At 37.9% G+C, this 21,550-nt stretch overlaps 1 protein-coding gene across 7 annotated transcripts in view; it reads left to right on the plus strand.

Annotated features, from left to right (window-relative positions):
• Positions 1–4,311: 4,311 nt before the first annotated feature.
• The window catches only part of pltp (phospholipid transfer protein), a 36,716-nt gene continuing 19,477 nt past the window's right edge, over positions 4,312–21,550 (plus strand). For 3 of the 7 annotated variants that reach the window (XR_012407314.1, XR_012407317.1, NM_001003519.1), the window contains 5 exon segments: positions 12,816–12,888; positions 13,552–13,675; positions 13,751–13,850; positions 18,416–18,541; positions 19,421–19,576. Coding sequence is in view for 3 of the 7 variants with exons in the window: in NM_001003519.1 (NP_001003519.1) it covers positions 13,567–13,675; positions 13,751–13,850; positions 18,416–18,541; positions 19,421–19,576 (491 nt within the window). In the remaining 4 variants the exon portion in view is untranslated. 7 annotated transcript variants of the gene reach the window in all.

Raw genomic sequence — 21,550 nt, forward strand, 5'->3', positions numbered from 1 at the left:
TTAATGTACTGTTATAAATATAATAGTGCTTTACACATTCATTTGAATTACTTCAACCATTTCTAAATCAATTCCTTTTATATTTTAAAGTTTATATATATATTGTTTTCTTGATTTTATATTAAAAAATCTAAACACTATTTAATAGTTTTATTTAAATTGTTTATTTATTTGGCAGTGGCAAAATCATTTTTGGCTAATAAAACCCAATCATAAAAATAAAATTATATAAAATATAACATTTATAGGTATATTTCCCATGAAAAAAGTTTGCAAATAAAAGTAAATGAAGATTTACTCTAACACATACTTAAAAATCATAAATTCGATCACATTTTCTGGGACTGCTCAGTTATTTAAAAATACTGGAAAGAAAAACAATGCCATATACAATATATTGTGATACTTTGTGAGACCCTTTGACTGTAAAACTGAGGAATGGTTAAAAAGGGATAAATATCCAATGAATATTTTGCTGGTGGATGCCAAAAAAGAGCATTACCAAAAATGGTTGTCATATGAAAGTCCTACCCTAAATGCGTGGATGGGAACTACAATGGAAATTTATCAAATGGAACAAATTACTGCATTTGTAAATCAGAAAATGGAACAATTTAATTCATTCTGTGAAAAAGAGACCATCTACGTCCCATAGACCTGAACTTTTCTGATAACCTAAAATTGGAAGGATCACACCCTATATAGTTTTGTTGCTGATGTGTAAATCCTATTTTACTGGCTTATTTACTTATTTTTACATTTTTAAAAAATCTCTTATTTAATTGTATTTATTTAAATTATTATTTTTTTATTATCATGTATAACAAATCTACATGCGCACATAGGAAAGCATATACTGCGGAAAGAATAAGTGGATGTACAGAATTTGTGTTTACATTTGTGAGTGTATTCAGATGTGTGATCTCTAACATGTATACTTGATGTAAGTGTAAAACCTTTTGAGAAAATAAAAACGATAATTAAAAACACTAATTGATTTACTTGATCAATTACTGATGTACTTGATTTACAGTCAATAAATACTAAACAGTATATTCACACGGAAAAATATGAATTTTATTGCTTACAAAAAGTAATAAATGAAACTGTAATCCTCACTGTGTCATTCGTAATCCACAAATAAAACCTGTAAATGTCTTTTTTGTAAGTCCTTGCTTATGAACTCTATTCCATTTCTGCATATCATGCATCATTACGGGTTTTGAACTATATTTATCTATTCCACAGTTCAAAATCTGCCCATTTCCTATATTTTTGCATCATTTGCCCTATAAACTGGACAAGTCTTGTGCAGTTTTTGCATTTATTGGAACCCGCATGGACCCAAGATTCTCATAGAAATCAGTCAAGTTTGGTGAAGGAAAAATCATGGTTTGGGGTTACATTCCGTATGGGGGCGTAAGAGAGATCGGCTGAGTATCAAGACATTTGTGCTGCCCATTACATTACAAACCACTGGAGAGGGCAAATTATTCTGCAGGATAGCGCTCCTCATACTTCAGCATCCACGTCAAAGTTCCTGAAAGCAAAGAAGGTTCACCAGGATTGGCCAGCCCAGTCGTCAGTAATGAACATTATTGAGCATGTCCGGGGTAAGATAAAGGAGGAGGCATTGAAGATGAAACCAAATAATCTTGATGAACACTGGGAGTCCTGCAGGAACGCTTTCTTTGCCATTCCAGATGACTTTATTAATAAATGATTTGAGTCATTGCAGAGATGTATGGATGCAGTCCTCCAAGCTCATGATGGAGTCAGACACAATATTAATTGTTTCCACTGCAGCATGACTTTATATTCTCTACTGGACATTATTTCTGTTCAGTGACAAGACTTTTGTCTAAGGTTAATAATATTAATCCCCTTTTTTGATTGTCTACAGAACGATACCAAAGACTTATAGTTAAACCTTTAAACTGCAGTTTAGTCCCTTGCAAAATAACCAGTAAAATAGTATGTACTGCTATCATAACGAAAGACAAAAAATAAAATGTTAATAAAGCTTTTATGTTTCTGCAGTGCACCTGGAAAGTATTCGTAGCGCTTCACTTTTTCTACATTTGTTTATGTTACAGCCTTATTCCAAAATGGATTAAACTCATTTATTTCCTCAACATTCTACACACAATCCTCCATAATGACAATGAGAAAGAAGAGTTTTTGAAATTGTTGCATGTTTATTGAAAATAAAAAACCTGAGAAATCACATGTACATCAGTATTCACAGCCTTTGCTCAATACTTTGTTGATGCACCTTTGGCAGCGATTACAGCCTCAAGTCTTTTTGAATATGATGCCACAAGCTTGGCACACCTGCCTTTGGGAGTTTTTGCCCATTCCACTTTGCAGTATATCAAGCTCTATTAGGTTGGAATGGGAAGTGACGTTGTCCAGTCATTTTCAGATTTTTCCAGGGATGTTAAATAGGATTTAGGTCTGGGCTCTGGCTGGGCCACTCAAGGACATTCACCGAGTTGTTGTGAAGCCACTCCATTGATATTTTGGCAGTGTGCTTTGGGTCATTGTCCTGCTGCAAAATGAACCATTGCCAGTCTGAGGTCAAGAGCACTCTGAAGCAGGTTTTCATTCAGGATGTCTCTGTACATTGCTGCATTCATCTTTCCCTCTATCCTGACTAGTCTTCCAGTTCCTGCTGCTGAAACACATCCCCACAGCATGATGCTGCCACCACCATGCTTCACTGTAGGGATGGTATTAACCTGGTGATGAGCGGTGCCTGGTTTTCACCAAACGTAACGCCTGGCATTCACTCCAAAGAGTTCAATTTTTGTCTCATCAGACCAGAGAATTTTGTTTCTCGAGGTCTGAGAGTCCTTCAGATGCCTTTTGGCAAATTCCAGGCGGGGAGCAGCTTTCGTCGCTACCATACAGGCCTGATTGGTGGATTGCTGCACAGATGGTTGTCCTTCTGTAAGGTTCACCTCTTTCCACTGAAGAATGCTGAGCTCAGACAGAGTGACCATCGGGTTATTGATCACCTCCCTGACTAAGACCCTTCTCCCCCGATCACTCAGTTTAGATGGCCGGCCAGCTCTAGGAAGAGTCCTGGTGGTTGAACATCTTCCACTTACGGGTGATGGAGGCAGCTGTGCTCATTGAAACTTTCAGAGCAGCAGAAATGTTTCTGTAAGCTTCCCCAGCCTTGTGTCTCGAGAAAATCCTGTCTCGGAGGTCTACAGACAGTCCCTTTGTCTTCATGCTTGGTTTGTGCTTTGACATGCACTGTCAACCCTGGGATTGTATATAGACAGGTGTATGCCTTTTGAAATCATGTCCAATCAACTGAATTGACCACAGGTGAACTCCAATGAAGCTGCTGAAACATCTCAAGAATGATCAGTGGAAGCAGAATGGACCTGAGCTCAATTTAGAGCTTCACGCCAAGTCTATGAATACTGATGTACATGTGATTTTTTTAAGGTTTTTATTTTTAATAAATTTGCAACAATTTAAAAAAACTATTTCTTCTCATTGTCATTATGGGGTATTGTGTGCAGAATGTTGAGGAAATAATTGAATTGAATCCATTTTGGAAAAAGCCTGTAACATAAACAAAAGTGGAAAAAGTGAAGCGCTATCAATATTTTCCAGATGCACTGTATTCTGAGCTCTTTATGTTCCTAAATGAAAAATAGGTGATTGAGATTATCGTTGGGTGGTTTATCAGTGGCTGATAGTCTATTTCAAGGCCTCCGCTGTATGGGAGGAAAACTAATGACATAGTCTCCATTGGTGTTGTGTCTAAACTTGTGCTACTGATCCGCTGGTACAAAGACCACGTGACGCATTTCCTCGCCCCCCCTTTTTTTAAACACAATTAAATATAACCCCCAAATAGAGAAAGTTTGAAAAGTGCTCGCCCTGTAATTGGTGACCAGCAGCATTTAATAACACTCTGAGCTCCACCTTTTGGTTCCCTGTGGTTTTAAGTTGAACTCATTTCATGCATCATGTGATTCCGTGAAGACCTTGTAAAATGGCCTTCTGGGAATCTAATTTAAGGTTTAGTCTACAAAAATTAAAGAGCTGGAGACTCTCTGAGGTTTCTCGTCCACAGTGTTAGCTAGAAATAATGAAAACTGTTGGAAATAAAAGCAACTATGGAGGTTTTGGGCAATGAAGCTGATTTCACAATTCTGTGTTGCATAATTTAATCTAAATTTTTCTCTCTTTTTTTATTGCACATAATTGAATTGTTGCCGCAGGGTCATATGACAGGAGGCGTAGAGAAACACCCTTATAAATTCTGACTGCCTATAAAGCGGGAATGTGAACCCATTCCTAAAGAAAAAGGAATACAGAGAGGATTGTAACTTTCACTGAAGACTTCAAGAAAATATCAGAGAGATTCTTGTGTCTTGAGTGATCCAGCCTGCATTTCCACACCGCTGTAAGTATTCTGCTATTGTGAAAGGACCTACAAAGGTATTTGGGAGGGAAATAAGGGAATAAGCTGGTGAAAAATGCTTGCACAAAATGTGTACAAAGTTTATATGATTTCATTTCGTGACAACATTGAAAAGGGAACAAATGGCCTCCCAGAACAAACGGAGGTAGGATTCATTTTTATTTGTTTATAAGGCTATTTTGGGGAATTTAAGAGGGGCAATAATATTTTAGGATATCACTGGTCTGTTGCATGTCTTTATGTGATGTTTTTTAAATATGTATTATATATATTTTTGGTCAACACTAGATAGCTATGGTATATGTTACTGTAGTTTTGCCCTTTGACCATAATACCTGAAATGTTTAAATATTCTACAATTTGCTGTAATATATTAGGAATTTTTATATTTAATTCTTAAAAATACTTTTTATATTTATAAATGATTAACCTATGAATAATATACACTGTATATTATATATATATATATATATATATATATATATATATATATATATATATATATATATATATATATATATATATATATATATACTGTATATATATACAGTGTATATTATTTATAGGTTAATCATTTATGTATATATACATACATACATACATACAAACATATATATATATATATATATATATATATATATATATATATATATATATATATATATATATATATATACATACATACATTATTTTTAACTTAATTTTAATTTTTAAATAAATAAATAAATATATATATATATATATATATATATATATATATATATATATATATATATATATATATATATATATATATATATATTTATATCATATTATATTATATTATATTATATTATATTATATTATATTATATTATATTATATTATATTATATTATATTATACATTTCTAATCAGACAATCACATGGCAGCAACTCAATGCATTTAGGTATGTATACATGGTCAAGACGATCTGCTGCAGATCTAATCGAGCATCAGAATGGGGAAGAAAGTAGATTTAAGTGACTTTGAACCCTCTCTTTTTGTTGGCTAGTCTGAGTATTTCAGAAACTGCTGATCTTATGGGATTTTCATGCACAACCATCTCTAGGGTTTACAGAGAATGATTTGGGGGATATTATGGCACACGTTGCGCCCATTAGTACCAATTGAGCATCGTGTCAACGCCACAACCTACCCGAGTATTGTTGCTGACCATGTCCATTACTTTAAGACCACAGAGTACCCATCGTCTGATGGCTACTTCCAGCAGGATAACATGCCATATCATAAAGTGTGAATCATTTCAGACAGATTTCTTGTACATGACACTGTACTCAAATGGCCTCCACAATCACCAGATATTATTGCAATAGAGCAACTTTTGGATGTGGTGGAACGGGAAGTTCACATCATGGATGTGCAGCAGACAAATCTACAGCAATGTGATGCTATCATATCAATATGGACCAAAATCTCTGAGGAATATTTTCAGTACCTTGTTGAATCTACGCCACGAAGGATTAAGACAGTTCTAAAGGCAAAAGGGGCTCCAACCCAGTACCTATAAAGTGGCCAGTGAGTGTAGTATAATATAATTGAAAAATATGTTTACATTCACATTTGCTGCTTCATTGTTTCAAAATCAAAAACTTGGAATAGTTGGTCTATATTTTGCTTGTGTAATGTTGTTTTACTTACTGTGTTTGGTTTTTTGGGGGGTGTATTGACCCAGAGAAACAATCTTGTGTTTGTGAACTCCAGTAACCCCACTGCCTTCTCAAAGCAAACATCACCTTATGTGCAAAAACACGTGTGAGGAGCATTTCAACATGCACTGAATTGGATGTTCTTGGATGCTACCCAAAAAAACCCCACTTGATTTACTGCAAAACCATCCTTGCTGAAATGTAAAGACTTCTAACTTCATTTTAAAACAACGGTCTCTTATCAGTACATTGCACTCAAACAATGCATTAGTTGAAAGATACTGTTTCAGAGGGGTAATTACCATTGTATGCGTTAAAAGCTCCAGAGCCTATAGGATTGTACACAAAGGAAAGATGCGTTTGTGAACTCTTTCCGCCTGTCTGAGACCATCTTCTTTAAAGCGAGGTAAATCATCCAGACCCTGGGGTCAATGACCTTACGAAGCCCATTTGTGGGACAGTTTGTTTTGGTCCTGTTTGTTCCTGTTGGTTATATCTGGGTGACTAAAGACAGCTGCCTCCAGCAACATTAACCACACACAAAAACACACACATGCGACCTCCAAGAGAGTGACTTTATTCAAGCTGCGCATCTCTGTTTTGCTGGTTATTTTGTGTCTCACTGTTACTTTCAGTAATTTGATTTAGGTTTAGTGGTTTAAACAATCCCTAAAATGTACCTCTGAGCCATGCGCATAAAAACTCTGCAACAGAACACATCACTCAATCAGGAAATAAGGACACTTTAAAGCTAAATTTTCATTCATTGATTCATTTTCTTGTCCGCTTAGTCCCTTTTTTAATCCGGGGTCGCCACAGTGGAATGAACCGCCAACTTATCCAGCAAGTTTTTACACAGCAGATGCTCTTCCAGCCACAACCCATCTCTGGGAAACATCCACACACACATTCACACACACACTACGGACAATTTAGCCTACCCAATTCACCTGTACCACATGTCTTTGGACTGTGGGGGAAACCGGAGCACCAGAATACAGGGAGAACATGCAAACTCTACACAGAAACGCCAACTGAGCCGAGGTTCGAACCCAGTGACCTTCTTGCTGTGAGGCGATAGCACTACCTACTGCGCCACTGCCTCGCCCAGCTAAATTTACAACGTTTATTTATTTTGCTAGCTCACATTGATATTCTTTAACTGAAAAATTAATCTGTGCACTTTAATCCACTGAAAAAAAAGTTTGTTTTGGTCATCTTCAATCAGTCTGAGCATCTGCTTCTGTGTTTGGAGAGACAGTCCTTCTCTGATGACATCAGTTTGATGCTTCAGCAACTGTAGTCTAATCCACACCCCTCTTACCTTTAATTTATTATGAGGGAATGATGCAAAAAGCCCCGCCTCCTACTTAATATTCAGTTTCAGTTGGACGTCACTATCAACATTGAGGTGTCCTGACATTTTAGGCCATACTCACACTATGTACAGTTGCCTTGAACCGGACCAATGCACGCTTGTCCCCCCTCCCGTCTCCCTCGACGGCCTGCATTCACATTACAATCGGGCCTGGGCACGCTTACGTCATCGATGCTGCGCTGTTCAGTAAGCACTCTCGCTCAGCACAGTGGAGATTTCTCTAGTTATATCGCTTAGTCCTTAGGGATGCAGTGACACAGAGTCAGATATTTAACCGAACAGATCCGCCACTTTTAACGCTCATAAACAATCATAAAGTCCTCGTGCTGCAGGAGTTAAAGGCTGATTTATACTTCTGCGTCAAACGCCGGCGTATGCTACGCCGCTGACGCATAGCCCTTCGCCGTGGCCGTCGCCGTCACTGACGTGCACCTCTCAAAAAATGTAACTACACGTCACAACGACGCGTAGCGTAAGCTCTGTGATTGGTCGGCTTGGTAGCGCTGACGAGTCTGGGCGGGCCCGAGAGCCGCGCGAATGGCGCGAGCGATTGTTTACAAGTGTGGAGTCCCGTGAAGGAGCTCCGGATGGAAAGTTTTGTTTTGTGTTTACCTCATAGTTAAAGTTGTTGCACGTCCGCCGGTTCCTGCCTCAAAATGAGCGAGTTTGAGCCACTTGTACAACCAGGAAGTGTTCAGGAAAAGCAAAGCAGCAGCGAAGAAACTCGACACAGAGGAACATTTACACCTCACTGCCAACTAGCGTTTCGGAAGTGTTAATGCAGACCAACAGAAACAGCGCGCAGAAGTATAAATGCACAGCTACGCGCGTTGCATGCGCCGTGGGTTACGCCGGTCACTTGACGCAGAAGTATAAACCAGGAGGTTTGCATCTTTAATAAACTACGGCACTTTGCGTTCACTGTACGGTAAGAATGATTATTAATTCCATATGAAACAGTCTCTTAAAAGTCACGTATCGCTTTCAGTTTCGGGCTTTGACGCGTTTTGCACTCACACACAAGCGTACCGCGCCAAACCCCAAGTGAACTGCGCTCAGGCCCACCTCTTCCAACCGGGCCAGGGCCGGCCAAGTGAACCGTGCCTGAGCCTGATTCAGCGCGCACACACTTCTCAAACGATCCGGGAAGCTGGCTTGGGCACGGTACGGATAACATAGTGTGAGTAGGCCCTTATTCTACCCGTCAAATTATGCTACCAACACTGTATTTGAATGGTTCTGAGGTTGGGGTTAAGCCTGGTTTATACTCGACGTGTCCGCTAGTTCGCGTGAGTGCGCGCGGCGAATGTGACGTCATTGCGGTGTTTTGCGCGCGACATGATTTCGGCTGGCGGAGCGCATAATTTTTTTTGAGTCTCCAGCAAACAGTTAGCGCAGCGCTGCATTTGATTTGAATATAAAACACTTTGAAGAGATTTTGTCTGAAACAGAATGCCAGTATAGAAATATTTATGATCCGTGATCATAGGGGTAATCAGATGACCAATAATCATTGATTAGAAATTGCAACAGCTGTGGAAAAGGAGGAAAGTTTCTGCTAAAAGGTTTAGAAAAACTTAAAGGATCAGTTTGTCTCCGCCATGGCAAAAATGTAGACCCAGGTGTTTTTAATACACAATTACAGAAATATGTTTTTCCACCATTCATAGGTTTAACAACACTGATGTATATATTACAAAACTAAAATGAAGAAATTATTTCTTTGATAACTGGGAAAGAATATAATCAGTTTACAATATACTAATGCCCTGTTTTTCTAGGCTTTATTGGTGATACTGCTCAGTAATGTAAATGTAAAGTATAGAGTACAGAAACAAGTGAATTGTGGAGTGATTGTGGACTGGGCTAAATGAAAAAAAAATAAAAAACGTCAGTTGAAGTTAGAATTATTAGATTTTTTTTTCCTTTTTTTTTTTTTTTTTTAATATTTCCAAAATGATGTTTCACACAGCAAGAAAATTTTCACAGTATGTCTGATAATATTTCTTCTTCTGGAGAAAGTCTTATTTGTTTTATTTCAGCTAGAATAAAAGCAGTTTTTATTTTTTTAAACATTTTAAGGACAAAATTATAAGCCCTTTAATACTATATATTTTTCGATAGTTTACAGAATAAATCATCATTATACAATAACTTGCCTAATTACCCTAACCTGCCTAGTTAACCTATTTAACCTACTTAAGCCTTTAAATGTCAATTTAAGCTGTATAGAAGTGTCTTGAAAAGATATTAATTAATATAAAAAATATTAATGACAAGAGAACATGGGTTGCTCTGCAAATACATTTTAATTATGGCAAGAATAAAAGCAAAAAAAAAATACAATTAAAAAAAATAAATAAATTATATATATATATATATATATATATATATATATATATATATATATATATATATATATATATATATATATATATTTTTTTTTTTGCTTTTATTCTTGCCATAATAAAAAATATATTTGCAGAGCAACCCATGTTCTCTTGTCATTAATATTTTAATAAACTTTAATAGGTAAAACTGTCCGAGATATGAACAAAAGCAAGTGATGCAGTTTGATTTAAAAACATCTTCATTGGTTATAAAAATCTTTATAATCATTAAAATAAATTATTTAAAAAAAAAAAAAAACAAAGTTAAAAAATCTTAAATGATATTAATGATGTGACGTAGTTTCGGAAACGTTCTACTTCTCTGTTTATCCTGGTTATCAGCGGAGGTGCACGATGCGGTGTCAGGCGCCAGTATAAATCCGGTTTTATGGATTAGGTATGGGTTAGAGCACAGGTGTCAAACTCAGTTCCAAAAGGGCCGCAGCTCTGCACAGTTTAGTTCCAACCCTAATTAAACACACCTGATCAAACTAATTGAGTCCTTCAGGCTTGTTTGAAACCTACAGGTAGGTGTGTTGGAGCAGGGTTGGAACTAAACTGTGCTGGGCTTCGGCCCTCCAGGAATTGAGTTTGACACACATATTACAGCTTTATATCACACTAATCCACATTAAAATTGAAAAAAAATTGATTGAAAATCTGATGGGTAGTATATTGCATCATCAAAACACACTGCGCTCGTTTAGTTTTGCACTGTTTTTGTACAGCAAATGTGATAGGATACACGTTAATCCACTGCTGTATGGATATCTGTTATGTTAATGTACAAAATAAACCTGATTTAACGTCTACAAACCTTGTTCTGACACGCGGCTGTGCTGATGAAGTAAATCGCTGTAATTCATTACAAACATGCACTGTTTTAAAACATTTTAAACTTGTAAAACGTATTCTTGATCACATTTGATGATGATTGATGATCCTAGCAAACTGAAAAGACCTTTTATTGCTTGCTTTGCGCACGTCCTGTCTTGTTGAAATGGTAATACGCAGCTGCCAATCAATTTGGTGGGTGGGCAAACCGCACTCCTATGTCAAGTTGCGGCGGGCCTCAAAATTACAGGGATCTGGATGCTATTTTAACATCAGGAAATTTTTAAAAAGAGACTTATTGTGTTTATATCACCCTAATATGACTGTGGACACTATACAGGCCCGTAGCCAGGGGGAGGTTTGGGTGGTACCAATGAAAAAGCACCGAAAGCAGCCTATTAAAGTTCATTTTAATACTAGGCTGCGTATAAAAATCCAAAATCAAACAAAAAGTTTCTAGGGGTAGCTTAAATAATGTGTCGGTGCTCTTTGTGTAAAGGACTCATCAGAATAAACATCAAAAGTAAGTCCAAGGCACTCACAAAATGTGAAAAAATAACATTAAGCCTTTATTGACATGGCTGTTCCTTAAAACTGCGGAGGATACCCTGATGAAGTCAAGTGTTATCAAAAAGTGTAGGCGCAGTTTTAAAAATAGCAATGCCAATTCAGGATATTTAAGATTTTTTTCTACATTCTTTGAGTGCCTCAGAATGACTTTTTGCTGTTAATACTAATTAGGCTTGTTGTTAGATGAATTTTCAAGAGAGGCTAGAAGAAAATCGTGAAGCTCTTTTTTTTATTTTTGTTAATTACAAATCTTTAGGAAATATTTTCAAAAATGGAGGATACAACAAGCTAATCCAGCTAAAATTAATTAAAATTCCACTTATTGGAGTATTTAAACGTCATAATTAAATAGAAAATTCAATTGAATTCAGCTTTATTTGTATAGCGCTTTTACAATGCATATTGTGTCAAAGCAGCTTCACATAAATGGTCAGAGTAACTGGATCAGGGTAGTTCAGTTTTTAGTGTTTAAGTTCAGTTTAGCTCAGTTCAGTGTGGTTTGAAGTCATTATTGAGAGTCCAAACACTGAATAGCTAATTTATCGATAAGTAGCTTTTCAGATCCTGAACCATGCGAGCCAGTGGCGACAGCGGAGAGGGAAAAAAAACTTCACCAATAGGGGAGTGAAGAAAAAAAAAAAACCTTGAGGGAACCAGACTCAGTTGGGCACAACCATTTTAATTCCTCCGCTGGCCAAAAGTCTTGTGCAGAGCTTCAGTCACTGTGGTGGAGGCTGGAAGCTGGCCTCAGTGAAGACTCGTCTGTCCCTGGAGCGTCACTGGAACCAGTCTCATGTTCTCCACTCCCCCATGACCAACAGCGCAGCAGCAGCAGCTCAGGATATGGCCTGGTCACGAATATGGACACCTTGGGATCATCTCGTCGCTGGTCTTGGGTCCAATCAATGACTCTGCATAATCTGAGGACCTCAGGATGAGTATCCCCAGGTGGAAATGGAGAATAAAGGGAATAATTAGCGTAGCTGCTGTTCATAGTGTATATAAACAAGATGTAGAAACTTGTGAATGAGGTGAATAACTGCAAAAAAGTCCACATTTTGAGAAAAAGAACAACCGCTTTCACCAGGCATGCTACGGGCCTGCTATACTTACACATAGTTCTTTCCAAACAACTTACAAAATATGATTTTCACCATAGGTGCCCTTTCATCCTCTCACTGCACTCAAAAAAGTGTGTTGCTGCTTGTTCAAACTACTTATTAAATTGGAGTTGAATCAACCCAAATCTTGAGTTTTTTTTGACACAACTTAATTGTTTTATATTCAATCCATGCACTTCAATTTGTAAAAACAGTTAACTTAATCGATTTGTGTTGGGACAACAGGAAGAAATTGTGTGGAACCCTGCATTTTTTACAGTGTGGTGATGCTGTAAGAGTCCCCCTCCTCCCTCCCTCTCTCTCTCTCTGCTGTCCATTCAGACGAGGCTCACAGTCAGTCTCTCCTCCTCTGCACTATAAACACACACGCAGACACAGACCCCTCACACACACTGCTACAGATACAACAGAGGAAACACTTGGACCTCCAGGGCTGGATATTTTCTTACACTTGAAAGGCAAGATCATTCTCTAATTTGCTTTGCTGTCTCTGTATATTCAGCTGCCGTCAGCTTCTATTTTTACATTGCCGCACTGAAGAAGCTGTTTGGTGCAGGACTGCATGGAAAGAAAATGAGAGTAAATGAGGAGGATAAAGAAACTACAATATTAATGGACTTCATTCCTCTCAGAGACCAGAGAGTAACACGTTGTATAACTTATAAACAAGAAGGGATTTGTTTGTGCAATTATGTTTAATTCAATCAATTCTCTAGTTAATTCTATTGCATTGTGTTAACTTGTAGAGTGTTTAATCTTGACTTATTTTTAATTCTTTATATTAAATTATTACTTATTTATGGAAAAGATACAAATTAGAGATGAACAAATATTAATAAGGCTTTTCATGTTAATATTTTTGGGTAATTCTTGGTTTACTTTACAAAATAAAGGTTTTTAAAGTGGAAATTTTGCATTTTTTTGTGCCCAAAGAACCTTTCAGTGATCAATTTTAAAATATTTTAGGTGTAAAGAACACTTTAATGTTTTATTTTTATCACAATAAAGTGCATAGTTCAATGGATAGATTCCATTAATGTCCAATCTTAAATTGTAATACTGTAAACACCTCCTAAATGTCTCTTAATCATTTATTTATTTAATAAATTGCTGTTTTTTAGGTCAGCTGAGGAATCATGGGACTGCTAAAAGTGTCTGTCGTCTTTCTACTCTCACTCATCACAATGACATTAGCGGAGCCGCCTGGATGCAAGATCCGCATCACCAAAAAAGGACTGGAGATGTGTAAGAACTTGAACAAAACGTCCAATATTCAGCACGTTTATAATCGTGTCGTCTCTAAAAGTTGATGTTTTGCAGTGAAGGCAGAGACCAAGAAGTTTGTGGAAGAAGAGCTGAGTAACATCACCATGCCAGAGATGCAAGGATCCGAGGGCCGTTTCCAGTACACCATTAATAAGTGTGTTTATACTTTATCTACTGGATTCCTACACTTGCAAATCTAAAGTATGTCCCAAATGGCGCCCTCATGTGGTCATTCTGACACAAGTGCTTCTAATTCATTCCAAATTAAAGGGATAGTTCACTGAAAATAAACATGTATTCACTATTTACTCTTCCGCAAGTGGTTACAAACCTTTGTGAGATTTTTTCTCAGTTGAACCAAAAGAAGATGATTTGAAGAAAGCTGAAAACTTATTAGCTTAGTAGGAAAACCAAATAATGTGTGATTTTCCAGTTTTCCTAAAATATCTTTTGTGTTCAATGAGAGAAAGTCAAAGAGGTTTAGAACAAATAAAAGGCGAGTAAATGACAGGAGTTTCAGTTTTGGAGGTGATTGCTTCTTTCTAAGGACACCTAGTGGTTAAACTAGACATTGCAATCCAAATTCAAAATATTGAAGAGGGTTTTTTGACTCCGCCCCTCCTTGACTATTCGTTTGTTAAGTGTGACGTCATGCGAAGCGGCTTCCAGCTCCAATCGCTCTTTTCAACTGAATTGGGAGACTCGTGAAATGGTAATAATAAACGTTTACAAGGCGATTTAATACTTTCGAAAATCACGATCGCAATATTTATGTCCATGCCTAATATCCAATGGCCAGAAAGTGATTCCTTTTTTTATAAATTGTTAAATTTTTGGTATTTGTGATGCAGTAAGCCCAGAGATTGTTTTGGACACTTTGACTTTATTTAAAATTAACTTTAATGTATGATATGAATAAAAAGTGATCACGAATGATTTCTCCACTCAAATGAGTGGCGGCTTGGACCCGGAAACAGTATTACATACGTCACCAACACGTCACCACTTAACAAGCGGATACCTAAATGCAGGTTGCCAGATTACTGACACAAACAGAAGTGAGTGTGCCTGACGATTGAGCCTACAATACAACCTGCTAAGGTTTTTATTTGGAATGTTTTTATTATTTGCTGATTAAAATCTACCTCATAGATTTTTAATACTCTGAATCTGCGTGTCGGAAAGTTGCTAATGTCGCATTTTGAGCTACACCCACATATACTGAGGAGCCTTCAAGACTGAAAAGAAATATGTGTGATTTCCAACACAGTGATGAAAAAATTAATTAGGTAAACTGGCAGTGGGCATGTTATAAAGGCCAAAACAAAGACAGACATTCTGACACGAAACGCACTTTACCAATGGAGAATAGCTGACTTTAGCATTGCTTTTCACAAAAACAAAATCCTTCAGCATGTCTATTAAATATCTGCAAGCATATTCAGGTATTTGTATGCTTTATAAGAAGCTTAATCTCACCTACTCCCCCTAACTTTGAACTGGGGTACCTAAGAGATACAGAGTTGTACCGAACCCCGGAAGGGACGTAGTGGAGGAGAAAAAATTGGCTGGGTGAAAAAAAAAATGGGTGAAAGAACAAAATGGGTGGGAGGAAAATATATATTTCTAAGTTTTTGCGTTCTCTCGCAAAGTTTTGCGTTCCCTCGCAAAAATGTTTTGCGTTCCCTTGCAAAGTTTTGTGTTATCTCGCAAAACTGTTTCTCCACAAACACTTCCTGTTCACTTCACTCACGTAAACCCTCCCGTTTTAGCCGAAATTTTCCCATATTTTACCATTCTATCCCACTTTTTTAATATGCAATATATATGCAACCTCTGAACCAGTGAATGCATGTATAAGCGCTGACTGACAGACGCGCTCCGTACAATAAACTGATCCCAGATCAGCGTCTGTACGTGCCATTTAAAGTGACACGTCTGTTATCAAACAAGTGAGCAGCAAATGAATCTCATGTTTTGTTTAGTTTGATAACAGAGGTGTCTCTGTAAGAATGCACAGATCTATAATGAAAGCAGTACATTACTTTAGAAACTGTTTGTGCTCATTTAAGAGAAAAGTAGCTGTTTAAAATAAAACATGCAGGACGGAGATGTTTACATATTATTCAGTGTATTTGTCTGTTTTAACATACACCCGCTCCTCTGTGCTCCTGTGTAAATGGCACGTACAGAAGCTGATCTGGGATCAGTTTATTGTACGGAGCGCATCTGTCAGTCAGCGCTTATACATGCATTCACTGGTTCAGATGTTGCCTATGAAAGGCAACGATCGACGCACAGTATTAATGTAAAGAAAGTGGGATAAAATGGTAAAATACGGGAGAATTTCGGCAAAAACTGGAGGGTTTACGTTAGTGAAGTGAACAGGAAGTGTTTGTGGAGAAGGGAACGCAAAACATCTTTGCGAGGGAACGCAAAACTTTGCGAGAGAACACAAAAACTTAGAAATATATATTTTCCTCCCACCCATTTTTTTCTTTGACCCATTTTTTTTTTTCACACAGCCAATTTTTTTTCTCCTCCACTATACGTCCCTTCCGGGGTTCCGTAGAGTTGCATGTTTAAAGTCGCCATAAAATCAACATTCACTCTTCTTTTTTACCTATATATAATAGTTCTTGTTATAAACGATGTATCAGTGCACTTCATTATCTTGTAAAAATAAATTTGCATAAACTTTAATCTACCATAGCCTTCCATAGCCTCCCTGTCAAATGAATTTCTTCTCTTCTAGTCACATGGAATTCCTTTAGGGCGGAGCTATAAGCTATTCAGGGCAGGGCTATCAGTGATTTAGGGTGGAGCTATATGTCATTTAGGGCGGAGCTATCAGTGATTCAGGGCTGAACTACAAGTGATTCAAAGCAGAGCTATCAATCCTTTAGGGTGGGGCTATCAGTGATTTAGGGTGGAGCTATCAGTCATTTAGGGTGGTGCTTTTAGCAATTTAGGGCGGAGCTATCAGTCATTTAGGGCGGGACTATCAGTGATTTAGACCGAACTATCGGTCTTTTAGGCGAACGTTCTCAGCAACTTATGGCAGAGCTATCAGTCATTTAGAGCAGGACTCTAGCTGCGTCCCAAATCGCATAGTTATGCACTATTCTGCGCCATTTTGTAGTAGAAATAGTCTAAGTAGTGTGTTCACACTGAAAATTCTAAAAATGATAAGTGCACTTTAATTACCCGGATGATGCACTCATTCAGCCGCTAAAATGAAGTGTGTAATGGTGGACACTTCACGCACTCAACGAACGCAGGTTTGCTTACGTAGCGGAAGGGGCGGAGCTATCGGACGCACATGTTGGATAACTTTGTTTATTTTGGATGGTGAAAGCAAAATTCTCCTACGAGAGTGATTATAGCGCCTCTCGATGGTGAATGACAGTACTTACGGCAGGTATTATTTGATAATTCGGTCATTTATTTCACTGATTTGGCAACCGTCAAACGTCATCAGGGAAACGGTTTGAATTTCCGCTTAGTAAAAAAACATTAGAGTGCCATTTGGGACAACACTACATACATATACTATCCTGTTGAGTGTGTAAGTGCATAAGTACATAGTGCATGAGTGCATAGTGTATAGTGTGCCATTTGGGACGCAGCTTATGAGTGATTTAGGGTAGAGTTATCAGTCCTTTAGGACAGCTATCTCAGCGATTTAGGGCAGAGCTATCAGTCTTTTAGGGCGGGACAATCAGTGATTTAAGGCAGAGCTATCTGTCCTGTAGGGTGGCGCCCTCAGCAATTTAGGGCCAGCTATATGTCCTTTTGGGTGGGGCTATCAGTATGTTAGGGCGGAGCTATCAGTCCTTTAGGGCGGAGCTATCAGTCTTTTAGGGCAGGGCTACCATCGGGTGTCTTGATTTTGCTCTAAATTCCTTTATTAGTGAATCTAGCAACATAAACAATCTTTTTATAATCCAATCGTTTCCCAAAGAACAAAATCATGCACCGCCCTATATTTTTTCTTATTTCAAGACTGTTTCAAGTGGATATATGTCACGAAATAGTAGATAAATGGACAATCTGAACTTCTGTTCCGTGGCAACTTTAATCCTTAATAGGGAACACATTGAAAAACCCTGGAGTATCACAGGGGGTTATTACAAGACTTTTATGACTTGAATGAAACAATATTGTAGTTCAGGGGTGTCCAAACTTGGTCCTTGAGGGCCGGTGTCCTGCAGATTTTAGCTCCAACTTGCCTCAACACACCTGCAAGAATGTTTCTAGAAAAGCCTAGTAAGAGCTTGATTAGCTAGCCCAGGTGTGTCTGATTGGGGTTGGAACCAAACTTTGCGGGGCATCGGCCCTCCAGGACCGAGTTTGGACATGCCTGTTGTAGTTGATGATGTGACCATATCACTGAAAAAAATATAAATTGGATTTACTAAATTAATTTAGGGTAAGTGGTTGCAAACAATTTATATTGTTTATTTATTTACGAATTAAATTTAGTAATGTTCAACTTAAATATGTGTTTAAATTCAGCCCATATAAATTGTTTGCAGCACTTTTAACCATTGTTTACCTTAAAATAATTTAGTAGATCCAATGAGTAATTTGTATATGGTTCTTCAGCAGATAAAGTGTAATGAGCTCTTGTTCTTGTATGTAAAGACTTTATTTATTATACCTACATGCATTAGCTATGATGAAGCGGTGTCTAATGTGAAGCTCATGTTTCTTCAGTGTGAGGATTATCGAGCTGAACCTGGCGTCTGACCTGCGCTTCCAGCCGGATGTTGGTCTGCTGTTTGAGGTGCAGAACTCCTCCATCACCCTCAACTTCCAGAGACGCATCCTTTACTGGCTCTTGTGAGTCTGAATGCACCTGCAGAAATCAAGACAACACGTTTATCATTTAATTAACCAGCAATTGTTAGAATTGAGTATCTTATTTAGTGAGAATACATTATATTTATCAAACCTGACAGGATAATTGAACAGCGTTTCAGAGCATCTTTAGAGCCTATTAAAGACAATAAACCAAAAGGAACCCAAAATAAATTCCAAAATGTAAACGTCTAAGACAAAGCACACAATGAGTTGTTTAATGAGACTTAAAAACTTTATTAAAGATTAGACATATGTCGATATTCATTCATTCATTTTGGCTTAGTCCCTTTAGTAATCTAGGGTCACCACAGCGGAATGAACCGCCAATTTATCCAGCATGTTTTACGCAGCGGACGCCTTTCCAGCTGCAACCCATCACTGGGAAACATTTATTCACACTCATTCACAAATGAAACCGGAGCGCCCAGAGTAAACGCACAAGAACACACAGAATTGTTAACTGACCCAGCCGAGACTTGAACCAGTGACCGTCTTGCAGATTTAGCTTTATGCTTTATGCTAAATCTGGGCCAGAATTCTTTGCTGTTGGGGTACTCCCGGTAACAGGTACACTGTGACGCTAAACTATATAAGTAAATACAAATACAATGACAAAAAAAACATTAAACCACACTATAAAATCAACATACTATTCTGCTTTTAGATTTTAAAATAAAACTAGCCGCATTTGTAATACTTCTAATACACACTGGCAGTTTATTGCATAGCCATGCCGCAGAATATATAGATATAATTTATATAGCTTCAGTAGTTATTCTAAACAAGAAAACATTGATAATGTTATAAGCTGTGATAGAGATGAAGTTTAACGTTACATGCCTGCATTTTCTCCATTAGTTATGATGAGGGAGCCATCAACGCCTCAGCAGAAGGTGTCAACATCTTCACCGTCCTTCATCTCAGCAAAGACGACGAGGGTCGTCTGAAGATCTCCAACGTCACCTGTGATGCCTCCATTGCCAAGATGAGAGCCAAATTCAGTGGGACCCTCGGGTACTTCACTTTAACTTTTTAATATATTAATTGTAAGAGCCACATTCACTACTACCACTGTAAAAAAGCGATGACTAACTTTACTTTTAATAATGAAGTAAACTCGACGCCTCAAAGGTAAAAGTAAGGTCTGGTAAAATGCTTTAAAACGTGCATTTTTATTCAATGTTTGACAGAATCTCAAGCGAAACTTGAAGATAGGGCGGGACATATAGTAACCCCTCCCCTTTTTAAGAGACAGCCAATAGCGTTTTGTTAAAAACACCGCTCTGTCAGTGAGTGTAGTTGAGCTCTAGCGCATCAAATGAGAAACGTCTTGAAGGGGGCGGGGCATTTCAGATACTAGAGAGCATTTGATTGGCCAGAAGATTTGACAAGAAACTATTAGGTAATGTGGAAATTTTTTTTTGATCCATTTAGGGGGGTTCAGGGGTGTCCAAACTCGGTCCTGGAGGGCCGGTGTCCTGCATAGTTTAGCTCCAACTTCCTTCAACACACTTGCTTGGAGGTTTTAGTATACCAAGAGCTTGATTAGCTGGTTCAGGTGTGTTTAGTTGGGGTTGGAACTAAAATATGCAGGACAGCGGCCCTCCAGGACTGAGTTTGGACACCCCTAATTTAGGCAGAAGTGACAAACTGCAAGCTTTAGATGTTTATATCAGGTTTATATCTCCTAAATGCGAATTTTGTCACTGTTTTGGAGCACACTAGCTTATAGATATCCTTAAAACTAGCAATACTGATTCTAACATCTAAGAAACTTAAAGTTAATAAACCCATTATAACTTGAACTAAACTTCAACTTAAATTGATTTCTATAATATGCACATAGTTCATTTACCTAATAACTCTGAGGTTTACTCACTTTTTTTAGGTAAAGTCAACTAATTTTAAAAGCAATGGGCTTACTTTTTTAAAATGGAAATCCGACTTATCGCAATATATGCAAATCAAATACAAGTTATTTTCTGGATATCACAGTCATAAATGCCATACAGTTAAAGGCAAAATTATCAATATATATTACATGTACACTACCTGACACAACAAGTCTTGTCGTTGATCCCAGTTGTAAGAGCAACAAGTAATAACTTTTATTAGTTGATCACTTGGAAAAGTGGCAGAAGGTGTCACGGTCGGTGAGGGGGAAAAAGGAGCGAGAACTCAAGTGCAAAGAAACAATGGGTATTTATTAATACTAAAATAAAAATAAATGGCAAAACAAAACTACCCCGAGGGGAAAAACATTAACAAAACACATAAACTTGGCTGACAATAAGACAAGGCAAGACTGGAGCAGGAACACGGGGAGTGTAGACAACGAACTGGCATGGGACTGAAGACATGAGGGGATTATAAAGCAAAAAGTAAATTGACACACAGGTGAACATGACTAACAAATAATGAGTTAACAAGGAGGGTGGGACTAGACAATAGACGGGAGAGCGCATGACACAGAGAGACAACACAAGCCATGCGCTCACAAAAAACAGGGCAAGAACATGCAGAACTCATTAACCACATGTTCATGACAAGACAAGCACAACACTGAAGCACACGACAAAAGCACGTGACCACAATGTAAACACCGAGCCACGTGCTTTGACAAGAGACTCAAGACACGAGCACAGGATAGATAAATACCTCACCATGCGCTCACACATAAGCAACGCGCATGCTTCATCTCAGCGCCAACCAAAACTGAAACAGACTAGACAGAGGCGCCGAGAATAAAGCAGCGCGATGCTGACAGAACAAACACAAACACTAGTACAAGAGCGCGCGCGTCTCTGCGTACACCCACGACGGCCCGCGCGCACACAGAGACAGAAACACGACCAGACATGGGTAGTGTCAGAGCTGTGCCACCAAAACAAGAATTTACAAGGACCAGAGTGGCAGAACCCTGACAGAAGGTGGATTTTTCTGATGAATCATCTTTTGATCCCAATCATCACAAATACTGCGGAGTGC

This window comes from Danio rerio, chromosome 6, assembly GCF_049306965.1.
Source record: "Danio rerio strain Tuebingen ecotype United States chromosome 6, GRCz12tu, whole genome shotgun sequence".
Taxonomy (NCBI): Eukaryota; Metazoa; Chordata; class Actinopteri; order Cypriniformes; family Danionidae; genus Danio; species Danio rerio.